The 13087-nt window shown below is 42.0% G+C and overlaps 1 protein-coding gene across 1 annotated transcript in view; it reads right to left on the bottom strand.

Annotated features, from left to right (window-relative positions):
• Positions 1–1148: 1148 nt before the first annotated feature.
• SPINT1 (serine peptidase inhibitor, Kunitz type 1) overlaps positions 1149–13087 on the bottom strand; it is a 38538-nt gene continuing 26599 nt past the window's right edge. The window contains exons 3-10 of the mRNA XM_018565359.1: positions 12515–12659; positions 11302–11484; positions 10507–10521; positions 8771–8896; positions 6085–6135; positions 4846–5016; positions 3292–3354; positions 1149–1500 (exon numbers count right to left, since the gene is read on the bottom strand). Of these exons, the coding sequence (XP_018420861.1) occupies positions 1301–1500; positions 3292–3354; positions 4846–5016; positions 6085–6135; positions 8771–8896; positions 10507–10521; positions 11302–11484; positions 12515–12659 (954 nt within the window). The 3' untranslated portion in view covers positions 1149–1300. The remainder of the gene's footprint in view (positions 1501–3291; positions 3355–4845; positions 5017–6084; positions 6136–8770; positions 8897–10506; positions 10522–11301; positions 11485–12514; positions 12660–13087) is intronic.

Genomic DNA, 13087 nt, shown 5'->3' with positions numbered 1-13087 from the left:
AGAAATGACACAATCCCTAGTTGGAACTTTCAAAGTTTTAGAGCTACAAAATAATTTTGTATTGGATAAAGAGACTGAGTGCCAAGAAAAGGTGTAGGGGTTTAAGGCATCTCTGGTGCAAGTGCAAATCTTTGCTCTACACTTGCTTATATACTGAGCAATCCAAATTCATACAATAATCCAGTGAGGGGTTCTTCTAAAATACAGGCCCAGGCAGAAGGAAAACATCTGAAAATGCCTAGTTGTGATTATAGACATATATGTCATGTCAGTTAAAGCATAACCTTGTCTGTCTGGTTCAAAAAACTTTACCATATATAAAAAGGAGAAGTACATATCTAATGCACTTATCCTTTTCTGCTGCGTGGCATTCATTGTGCGGCCTGCCGGGAACAACACCTGCCCAAAATCTTCAGAAGGCCTCAAAATGCTACCTGTGCATGCGTGTCTCAGACTTCATTCACTTCAATGGAAAGCCCAGCCACAGCATGACAGGCTAATGGATGGCCTTCCCATCATGAGAAGCATGCATGGGTACTTCTTTGCAGAATCATGAAGATCGCAGACAAAGCCTATGTGGTGTTGGACAGGCTACACAGTGAAGGTCTTGGCCAACACTAGTCTACAACCTTGTTCCTCCATTATTTCAGGGGTCCTGAAAAAGAGAATGGCATCAAATGTGCCCTTAGCCTTTACCAAGACCTTGCTCTGAAATAAACAAAAGCATGTTAATATGGACTGAGTAACAAAACATCTAATTCTAGGAATTAAATGGCATCAAATTTTGAACATACGGGTGAGGTGACGTGAACACCGAAGGTCCTGAATTCTGCAACAAACATTTGCTTAAACAAGAGAATATTAGTGTTTCCACAGTAGGCAAATGCTGGCTCATAAAACGTGGGCATTGGAATAGTAAACTCACCAATTGGAATGAACCAACTTGCTCAGTTCACAAGCAAGACAAATTTTAAACCTTTTAAGTAAGAAACCAAAATTTTCTTGTGTATAAAAAAAAAAATAAAAAATCCAAACAAAACATTTTCATCAAAAACAATATTTATCTACATTATCTTTAAAAACTAAATAAGGAGAAAAAAATAAAATAAAAATTGGGAGACTCCAATCCACCAGAAAATCAATTTCTGTACACATATGTAGTCTTCTTTTTAAATGCTGCCAGCCCACACTGGCTATTGGCTGTGTGCATCTAAGTCTTATGTGCAGTAGAGCACAGTATGGAGTGTTGAAGTAGTCTATAACCTAGGTCAGAGCTCACTTGGGTGGGGGCATGGACCACTCACACAGGTTTGGTGGTGCGATTATATACAAGGTGCTCCGTGTCTTCAGTAGTGGAGACGACGGTGCTGTTCACAGTAGGCTGCCGTCTACTACTACTACTATTCTTCTTCTTCTTCTTCAGATAACAGTATCCAATCACAGCTAGTACAACCAGAATACAGATCCCCAGAAACACTGCAACACCCACTTCAACAGAACCTAAGGGGAAAACACCCACAATATATATATATTAGCTTGACACCCACTTAGACACAGAATACCATACATTTTAGACACACTAAGTTTGATCCATCACTTTAGGAAAGACTATATTTAGAATGATTTGAAATCATGCAAGTGCTTTAAGAGAGAGAATAAGCTGCAACAGCGAAACAGTGTTCTTAATGCCCTAGCCCAGGTCATAATGTACGGATTTAAGAAAGTCTCTGAACCCGGACATTTTGTTTGTGGTCAGTTTACTTGGATTACTGAATTTTGAAGTGGCGCTCTTAGGAGCAGGCAATGGCGTTGGGATGGAGGTGGGCTGGTCTTTCTAGAGTTGCCCTTACACGTAAATAAACTTTTTTGTATTTTAATGAATATAGGACTAGTAGTGTTCAGCCAATACATCATTCCTAAATGAATAGTGCAGTTACAGGGTGACCCATAGACTGGTAATGTTCAGCCAATGTATCCTTGCTAAAAAGTAGTAGTCTATGGGTTACCCTGTAACTGTACTAGTCAGTGTCCAGAAATGTATCATTGCTATCCGACTAGTGCAGTTGCAGGGTAACCCACACCTCAGCTCATACACAAACTGGTGTCTTCTCTTTTTCCCTCACCTGTCCCACATATACTGTCATTATGGATACATGAGGACAATTCATGCAGTTTTGTGTTCCAAAAGCACAGTTTATTGGATATCCCCTGTTTCAAACAGCGTAATAGTATTCAGAAGCATCAGCATGATGTAAATTCATTAATGTGTCTTTAAGCACTTTCTTCACTAGTCAACTTTCAATGGGATACTGTGAAGTCTCCATAATTTGCTGGGATAGGAAGGGTCTAATATACAATTACTAAAGCAAGAAAAGCGCCATGTAAATTTGACAGTACAACTTCTATTAAACTGATGACAGATTTTAAAGATTACAACTACTGTACATTAGTATAAATGTCACAGCATATGATATTTTCTGGGGGTGAGGTTCACTGATATGTACTATATATTGATATTGTACCATACAGATGTGTTACACTCTGATAACACAAAGATCTAATGTATTCTCATGAATTTTGGATTAAGCATTCGACATAACACAAGCACCACTGGGCCTGGTGTGAAGACGACCATTCATGGGATCCTCTGTTGATAATACTAAAGGGGCTGCACGACATTAATGTGTGCATTGCTATCAAACTCTGCACACAACAGCAGGCAAGGTCAGCAGAGGCATGGGAGTTGTTAGTAGCCCATGCTCTATGCAAAGCACTGCCAATGTTAAATACATGAAAAATAATAATAGGTACAATACAATATTTAAAGCCCATCTCCAGGGCAAAAAAAAAAAAAAAACTCTCCTTGCAATGGGGCTACCCCACACTGCAAGGGTTAACTGCTTGTTAATGCCAGGGGGACCAGTGTAGAGAACTTGCTTCCCTGCGCTCCCGGCAGTCAATCCTCCTCACTCCCTCTTGTGGCCTATCCCTAGGTGTCCTCATGTATATTACAGATATATGGGCCCTGCATGGGACGCAAAGACAGCAACAGGCCTCTGACCACCAGAGTGGAGAGAGGAAGAGGCTGCGGGAACCAAGGTTAGAGGCAGGTAAATAAAAGTCCTTTACACAGGTTTCTTACACATTAGTAACAGTGAACCCTTGCAGTGTAGGGGTAGCGCCACCTACAAGGAGTTTCTTGGAAATGGCCTTTAATAGACAAAGCCATAGCAAGGAATGCACATAAGACATTTGTGGTTGTCAATGTACAACTATGTACTTATAGCTCACCTGAACCGCCTTCATCTTCTTGAGCACTCCGGTCTCCCATTTTTGTATCAAAAATATCGTTCTCTAAGAAATTAAGATCAGGTTACATTAGATTAGACAAGGAAGGTATGTTGACACACAAACACAAAGCTGGAGCTGCACAGACTGCAATACTGTCCAGCCTTAGGAAAGTCAATTAATGTCTCTGTATAGGAGATACAGGTTTAAACTTTAGGAGGTGGTGCTTTTTTTGCATGGCAGTGAAAATGGCAACAAAACCGTACAAAAAGTGGAGTCATCATGGACACTTCCGTCCAAACTTATTATGGTGCATTTTGCATTTGAGAGATTTGCTATACATTACCTTTGAACTTCGAACACCATTTCCAAAATGGCCAACTGCTGTCGCCATACATTCATAGCATAGTAACCATACAGAAAACTGTACTGTGCAGAGTAATATGAAAAGGGTATTTCTCCATCATCCATACTGGATGTATAAACTGCCATGGGTTATATAGCGACACCTTCAGGTAGAATGGATACTAGTCAAAATAAACCGTAGGCTAGCACCCAAGGCCTATAAATCCTGTCACACTAGCTTTTGTTATAGTTCCACAGATCCTGTCCTCACTGCAAAAAGGGTCATGGTGACAATCAGTGCTAATCCAGGCTACAAACGTAGCTTTTTCTGACTACTTTATTGTTGCTCATGTCCTGAGGAAGGGGGGAGACTAATTCCTCCAAAATGCGTTGGATGTACCTGACATTTCCATTCAAACAACTTAGACAAACCCTGAGGCGATTTGACTTTTTTTAATGGGTATTGCTTTTGGACTTTCCATGGTAGTTTATTGAATCTTGTGTCCCTCGATGGATAATAGAGAAAAAGGGATTTTTGTACTTGCTGTAAAATCCCTTTCTTTGACTCAAATGCAGGTCATCACTGTGCTGAAGTGCTTTTTGTTATGCTTGTTATGTCAATAATAAAAACAAATCAACCTCTAATAAATAAAAACTCCCATTTCCCCTCAACATAACAGACCTTATTACACATGGGAGGCTGTTCCATCAGTTGACTTCTAGCACCGTGAAGTTAGTTGTTTTCAGAGCCCTCTTACAACCAGCCCCAAGATGGCTTCAGACTTCAGGGAAAAAACAAGTAGTGGGGGCTGCTATTAGTAGTGACCTTTGCCACCTGTACTAGAGTGATTGGGGGCTTGCCACGTCAGCCTTAACTGCACGGCCAGCTTACCTTGATTGGCTGTGATGCACTCATGTTAGGAGTGGGAGGTATGCCATATTGGGGCTGATTTTTCTTGGTCAACCTTTATAGAGCTATATTTAAAGATAATAGGTGGGCCAACTACCCAGAAGAACAAATTTAGTTGCAGAATATGGCATTTTTTTAAGGCCATGGATGCCAAGTGTGTTTAAAGTGAAACTGTTCATTGAGGTGCCTGCAAGTACATTTCTTTATCCTCATATCACACGGTGAATGCCCCAATTTCTACTCAGTCCAATGTGAGCCTCTGGTGGCTACTGGTCATCATTGTTTTCCTCATATAAACTCACCAGAGACTCCTTTGCAGAATTCTTCACAATCCGTTTCATGCATAAAGTTATTTCCATTTCCCTGACATCCTCCATAAGTAAAGCCCATGCACTTCATGGCGACAGGATCATAATACCAGCGGGAAAAAGCAGCTCGACATGAACCAGTCTCTGGCAACTCTACACATCGGGCTGTAGGAGGATAGAAATAGATTAAAAAGTGCTGTCTTTACATGCTTATCAAAAGCCACACAAAGTGACACTAGATGAATTGTGTACTGCGTTAAAATACACCAAAGTGTTTTTGGTATATTAAATAAGTGCAAATAGCTGTTCATCCCGACAACTGACAACTTCTTGTGCTCTGTGCCTCTGAAATGTTATCAGTTGTCAATTCTTTGTGAACTACAATACAGCTGTAGTCCACGTAATCAGTTGTCATCTCAGTGGGCTACAATACAAGCATCCTTATGTTAGGATGAAAAAGGAGAAGGGGGAAGTGCTCTGTAGTCCTAACAATTTCCTGTCCAAGGGTGAGCACATCTTCTGATGCACTCATTCTAAGCTGCATCATCCTCAAAGGCGGTGCACTGTGAATGGCAATGCGTAGAGAGGGGACAGCACACCACTGGTGTCTGTCATAGTAGTCTTGGTGATCTCAGTGATTGGTAAGAAGTAGAGTGGACTCTGTACTGTCTCTCTAGGGGAGAGAATAGGGAGGCATTTAAAAGGAGAACTATGAGGCGAGTGATTTTCACTTAACCTCATAGTTTGAGCCGACGTGTGACAATGAAACTGTCTCACGACGGCTCAATAGAGCGGGAAGCAAGCGAACACAAAGCGTTGCTCGCTCACTTCTCGATCATGTCCCTGCAAAGAGCCGTGACTGTCACTCACAGCTCCCTGCAGGGATTCCCCCCCTCTCCGATCCTCCAGCGCAAACTGGCGGAACGGACAGGGGAGGGGGGTACAGCTGGCTTTGCCTCTGGATAGGCAGAGCCAGCTGTCAATCACACAGCTGGGTGGATCTCGACAGTAATGTCGGGATCCATCCCGGCTGCGGCGGGCTCAGTATACCACGAGCTGTAGCTTGCAGTATACTGAGCTTTGGGTCACGGGAGGACGCTAGTTTGTGTCCTCCCATGGCCCATAATGGAAAGCTATGGGGAAAAACACTTACCATATAGTTCTCCTTTAAACAAGTTTCCAGCAAGAATGCTTACCAATAGCTTAATGTTTGCACAAATATCAAATACATACCTTTACTATTGGGGACTTCCAATTCCTGCAGTTTCTTAAAATCTCTATCATCTAGAAATAAAAAAAAATATATATAAAAAAAAAGTTGACTACTAAAATCGCAAGTAAATGGTCATTCCTTTAGACACCGTTCACATTGAGCGGTTCGCAAATCGCGCGATTTTGCGCGATGTCGCGCAAATGCTTGCATCGCAGCTAAATCCGCTCCAAAAAAGGGTCCTGCTGTAGCGACACACGACAGCAGGACCCTTTGCCCCATTGAAGCATTGGAGAGCGATATCGCACGGTAAATTGCCGCGATATCGCCGGAATTACCGCGCGATAAAATCACTCAATGTGAACGGGGTCTTACTCTTCCCTTTCCCGCCAGGACAGCAACAGACCTACATACAGTAGCTTTGCACAATGGACTGAATAGACCATGGGTCTCCTTGTGTAATTTCTCATTGTTAAAAGGAAGCAAAAAGATATTCACCAATGAACAATCTTTGCAGTTATCAAAGACAATGCGGAATAAGTTCACAGAAATTTAACACTATTAAATTTAAAATAACATTCACATAATAAAAAGGGATCACCTATTATCAGGGAGAAAAAGTGGTCAGGTATAAGAGTGTAGCTCTCCAATACAGACATTTTATCCTTGATGCTCTGAAGGAATATTCTGCATCTGTATTGCTTACTGATGTTTTATACCAAGACGACTTGGTATAAAACCAAAGGGTAGTATTTTCGTAAGCTTCTGTATCTGGAGGTAAAATTGTGGATAAGAACTACATGGGAAGGAACAATGCTACATGGGAAGGAACAATCTTTTTGGAATCTGAAAAATGAAGCAGTGTGTGAGAGATGTTGTAGATAGAGCCTATAGTGAACAGGTTTTGTCTGAGGAATTGAGTGGAGATCCACCAGGAGAAGCTGTATACTGAAGTTGTGCCTGAGGCTTATACGAAGACTGAACAGTGAGCCGAATCTTACTACATGAAGGAAATCCATCAGGAGAACCTGTATACTGAAGTTGTGCCCTAGGCTCATACAGAGAATGAACAGTGTGTTGACCGATACCAGATAAAGAAGATCCACCAGGACAACCTGTATACTGAAGTTGTGTCTGAGGATCATAAAGAGCGTAAACTGTATGTTGACTGTTACAACATGAAGCAAACAGACTGATCACTTGATGGAGCTGCAACTGCAAACTAAAGCCTAACTTCAAGCTAAACAAACAGAGGAAATACATATACAGGCGCGGTTTTACCTACCAAAGCATTTGTACATCTATCCATCCCAAAGATTTTTACAATCCTGCCACATAGCTCAGCCCAATCTGTCAGGGCAGGAGACCCGACTTCTCTGTTGAACTTCAGTAATATTTTTAGGCCTCGTCCCCACCCCATTCTGTGACTGCAGTGAAAGTAGAAGTAGTACACAGGAGAGCTCATCTCTCTGCCATTGCTTCCTATCAGCATGATTCTTGCACTGCAGCACAACTGATTGGCTCCTTTTACTGCTTCTACCTCTCCCAGCTGTGCTGTACAGGGACTAAAAGAGACGGACCCCAAGCAAAAGTCAAGTACTTAGTGTTTGCATTTAAAAATACATTTAGGGATGCATTCATGAATGCAGAGCCGCCTTAATTTTGGTCTTTTATATCTTCCCTGAGCTCAGCTTCAAGGGAAGCTGTTTTCGATGGCTTGAATACAGTAGTATAAGAAAGATATGGTGCTTACAGTTAATGGAACCCTGTAATAAAAACCAAATGTGGGCTGCCTTTGTTTAACGCTTATTTTTGAAAAGCTAGTTAACCGACTTATGGTTAGGGCTGCACCGATACCGGTATTTCGGTATCGAGTACCGATACTTGCTTCGGTACTCTTTGATACCAAGTACCGATACCGCTGCTTTCGCTTCCATAGAGCCGGTTTCCCAGGCAATCCGATTGCCTAACAAGCTAGCTCCGTGTTGTCTGGCCAGCTTCTGATGTGTTTGGCCAGGCTTTCCAGCCAATCAGCATCGAACCAGCTTCCCAGCCTATCGGGAGGCAGGTCATTACTCGCCGTCTAGCTTCCCGATCGCACGGGAAGCTGGCTCCATGTTCCCCTACGGCACTGCCGGTCAGAGGAAATCTTCCTCTGACTGGAAGTTCCAGTATCAGGGAAGATATAGGAGCATTTGGGCGAGTAAGAGTACTCACCCAAATAATCGGTATCGGCACAGATACTAGTAGCAGTATCAGTGCATACCTAGTTATGGTATTACAATATAATGCTTGAGTTACTGCTCCAAAACTGACGATTGCCAGATACTCAAGAATGCACGTTTATAGCAGATGCCTAACCTTTGCTCAATTAGCATTAGGGAAAAAAAATGTTGTACTGGAGGACTGAGAGAGTCTTCCTATGAACAGCTCACCTATGTGGAGAAGTAAGCCTACAGGACCAACTCTGCTTGGAGTTAAAGCTACCACATCAAATGTGAGAATAAGATTCTCCAGATTTAAAATTAACAGCACCGGGATACCACCTTCACTGAATGCTGTTGTACGATTTAAAGGAGAATTTTATATCTCTGGCTTACCTGCATGGTTTCTAAGCCAAGACTGGTGATTGCAGAGCAACAAAGCAGAGGAAATGTCCAACTCCGTAAAAAACTGATAGATTTAAAATTTCCCATGAGACATACTTACATTTATCACAGGATGCCTCGTCAGAATGATCAGCACAGTCAGGAGTATCGTCACACTCAAAAGCTCCATTAATACAGCAGCCATCAGCACAGCGGAACTGGGTAGGTTGGCAGTGCCCACCACACACTATGTAGACAGAAATACCAGGTAAATACACAAGCATACACATGCATGAACTGCATGAAGACTGACCTTTAACCTACTGTATAACTGATTTGCACTATAGGCTATTGGCTAGAAAGGTCTGAAAAAGAAATTTAAAGAAACGCAGATAAACCCAGATTCCCTTCATTAAAAACAAAAAAAAACACACCACACAAACCACCCACAACATTTATATATATTTCACCCAACCATAAGAACATACAAGTATACATGGGTTTAAATAAAGATCGCATGTCAGGCTTTAAGTACCATATTACCAGTGTATTACCAATGATATTTGATTCCATTCTTCTAGCAGGAAAGCTGTTTAACAAAGTGTAGATGCACTACTAAAGGCGTAATTACACAATGTGCATATGACTTATCCGAACTAAAAATTTCCCTGGATTTGAAGAGGCTGAATTACACTGATGGGACCTTCAAAGCTGCTCCCAGAATAGAGTAGCATGTGAGCATACACTCAACTTCCACATGTAAAAATGTATTTTAGGTGTGTAGTAATGCAGGTTGTTAAGTGCCCTATGTTCAGAGAACCGCATAGGCTCCGAGCTGCCTGTATCTTTGCAGATTTCAATGGCATTCACCTTGACAAATATTGGGAATCTCAGATGGGGATGAGCTGTAGACAGTATCTATAGTACCGGGTGGGCTTGATTAATACTACACTGAAAATCAACCATATTGATCAGTTTTTTGACCAGTGGTTCTCAAAGTGTAGACTACTAGTTGTCCACCAGCATGCCAAAAACGGTCAGTGAGCGGACCTATTCTATACAAGTTCTCCAGTTTGGACACTTGGCATCATGCGAGTGGAGTTCTATGCTGAACTCCCTACAAAACACTGTAAAACACGATAGTGTAACTAGATATACTGCTGTAGTTGGAGTCACTCGTGTGATGGTACTGTCCCAACTGATGTCAGCTTTTTATCTGCATACCTGGTTCAAGTCAGTGACTCTTAAAGTACTAAATCTAGCAGAAAAACATGAAAGTTAGAAAGCAAGTCATTTTAAGAAAAAAAGAAGTTTGGCAATGGCAGCCTCCATACTTTAGTACAGATTTCCTTTAAGTGCTTGGGGAACCTGGGAATTTTGGGTACCACCAAGTTAAACTTGTATAGCCTTATTGATCCTTTCCAGTGTAATAAAGTAATGTGTTGTGAGGAAATATGGGAACTCTATGTACTACTGTATCTGAATACTTTCACTATGGGGCGATGTATGGACTATTTTACAGAATAAATAAGTGGCATCTGGCGGTTGATGTGTCGTTTCAAGGACACCTTTTAGTGTGCCAGGAAGCCTATTGGGGATGTCCATTGAGTACTTTCGCAGACTGGTTCACAGTTTGCTCAGAGACTATCACCTTATGGACTACAAAGAGGTCGAGAGACGTCTGAGAAAATGTCCCCCTCCTCTCCCTTTTGGGTCTTTGTCCTTCAATAAAGCGTCGGGCCTATGAACTCTTTCCCCTCCCTTATCCCTCTTCCCTGCCCCATCACACTCGTTGCTTTTTGAGGGTCAATGTATTTAAGTTTGCCATGTCACGGTGCCATGTATGATGTGCAGAACTGGGGTGTTTTTGCTCTGGCACTGCAAGTCAGGCATTGCGCCGCAATGCATCTTGCAGTGGATCCTTTGGACCACATATTCAGTACGGGCTAAAGCGGAGTGATGAATGACGCGGAGGGCTCAAGACCCGTGTCTTGTGCTACATGTCAGGCATCTCGCCGCTGGGTGAATGTAATTTATTAGCACGATTGTGCTGTATTGCTATGCAGTGTCCACGCGTTGCGTCGTAGTACAGGGTGGAATGTACCCCAAATTTGTATGTTTTTATATTATATAAAGTATACATTTTTCAAATCAGAATACTTTCCAAGTGTTCCTAGTAGTGACAGTTGTTAAAAATCTAGCTTAAAGTGGACATTAAAGTCACAATTATTTTCCTCTCCCCGCCATGCTGCTTTAGGGACTTGCCTTAAATGGATGCCTTTTGATCCGATCATCTTCTTCCTTCCAGTAGTTTTCAGGAGTCCCTCCAGCGTTGGTGCTGGTCTCTGATCCAGCGCTGACTGCTGTGTCTTCCGTGTCCCACAGTGTCTGTCCGATGCTCCCGGCTACGTGCATTAACGTACACTGTCTCTCTTCCTCTCCACACATAAGATCTCTACTGCTCATGCACCCGCCCCATCATCCTTCACGGCCGCTCGAGAAGCTTCAGATCTTCAGACAGAGGTGAGCGGAGGTGACGCAGGTAAGCAATTACCTTTATGGTAATTTTTGTTTTATGTTTTTGCATATATCTACTGCTTGCTAGCAGCAGATATATGCAAGAGTTTAATTATGCTTTAAGACACCAAGTACCCATGGACTCACCAGACAAATTGACACATGCCTGCCTACAATCCTCTTGTTGGACATAGTTGTTCTTGTTTGGTTTGCACCCTCCAAACACAAACTCTTCACAGTCATTCACATCTGAATTGTAATACCATCTCGTAAAGGATCCACGACATCGACCAACTTTTTTAGGAGCAAGACAGTACTCTAAAACCAAACATGAAAAATGCAATTATTTGTTATATCCATTTATATAGTGCAGGAATAGTTCTTTACAGAAATCATAGAACTATTTTCATTAGTCCCCATTTCTTATGGGCCCCACAATCTAAAATAAGTCATATACTAGTAGGACTATATGCATATAGGAGGAAACTGGAGCACAAAGCGAAAATATGCATCTACTGTAAGATCATACAAACATGAAAACGAACACAAACGCTGATAGGAACCAGATCATTGCAAGGCAAGAAAAGGCACCAGGAGGCCAAATAATATTTGATTTAATGGAATGTGATAAACAATGTAGTGTCAACATCACAGCAAATCATGTGATTGTAGGCCACACCCAGATTAGTAAACAAAAAACACCTACAATGTAATAAACATAACTGGCATAATCTGGATGCAAGTGGCAGCAACCCTTTTTTACTGGTTTTAAAGAACAGCATTAAAGATACACACACCATTAACCATTTACATAGAAGATTCATACATTTACATAAAGACAGCTCCCTCCCCAGTATCCATGCCGCAAGTTAGATCTGCAGTCCAGCACACACAGCCCCCTCCCCAGTATCCATGCTGCCAGTTAGATCTGCAGCCCAGCACACACAGCCCCCTCCCCAGTATCCATGCTGCCAGTTAGATCTGCAGTCCAGCACACACAGCCCCCTCCCCAGTTTCCATGCTGCCAGTTAGAGCTGCACGCACAGCTCACACTCATTTGCACGACCAACAGTGGGATCAGCTTATTCTGTAGTACTTTTAACAGCAATGAGATGGCTTGTGCCTCTCTAAGTGTCCCATGCAGTTCAGGGCAGTCTGAGTTACCTACAGTGAACTAAAACTATGTTTTAGTGCATTTAGCATCATGCCTTGCCATATAAATTTTTAGCCACCTCAACACCCAGCAAGAAAGCATTAAAAGATACATTTTTTCTGCAGTTTTGTTTGTGATGGAGCTCTTTAAAGATCTACTTGTACTACCGGACAGTAAGACAATGAGGACACTGACCTTCAGTCTGCTCCTTTGTCAGCACAGTGACTGTGACAGTGGCTGAACTCTGATGGTTGGCAGTATCAGTGACCACCAACTCAAAAATATACATTCCGTTGTGGAGATTGGAAACCTCTACAAACGCTGGTTGATCTGAGTTTTTCTGAAAAGAGAAGAAAGTATATGTAAAAAAAAAAAAATGCATTATGCAGCAAAAGCAATTGCCTTAATAACTACTACCATACTAATGTCTACTATACACACTTATATTTTCTTTAACTTGCAGGCTGAACAAAGGAAATAACAGACTTCCGTATCCACGCTGAGCAGTGTGGATGGACGAATCTGCTGCTGTATGGTCTGTATTATGACAGCAGCCATGGCTCCCCGTCAGAATACCAGAAAGGTGCTTGCAGCCAGTCAGCACCATTCGGCCTAAAATTTTCTAACATGTTCTTTTGGCAAAGGTCGATCTAATGATAGGGTAGACATGGAGCAAATTTTGCCTGATTCCTGCTTAAATCGGCAGAAATTTGCTGTGTGTGTGTACCCTACTTAAAGCTTTGTGATTACTTTAGGTTAACCCACAAT

This window comes from Nanorana parkeri, unplaced genomic scaffold, assembly GCF_000935625.1.
Source record: "Nanorana parkeri isolate BGI_ZX_2015 unplaced genomic scaffold, ASM93562v1 scaffold837, whole genome shotgun sequence".
Lineage (NCBI taxonomy): Eukaryota > Metazoa > Chordata > Amphibia > Anura > Dicroglossidae > Nanorana > Nanorana parkeri.
Note: the sequence above shows the minus strand (reverse complement) of the source record. Positions and strands in the feature narration are given on the sequence as shown.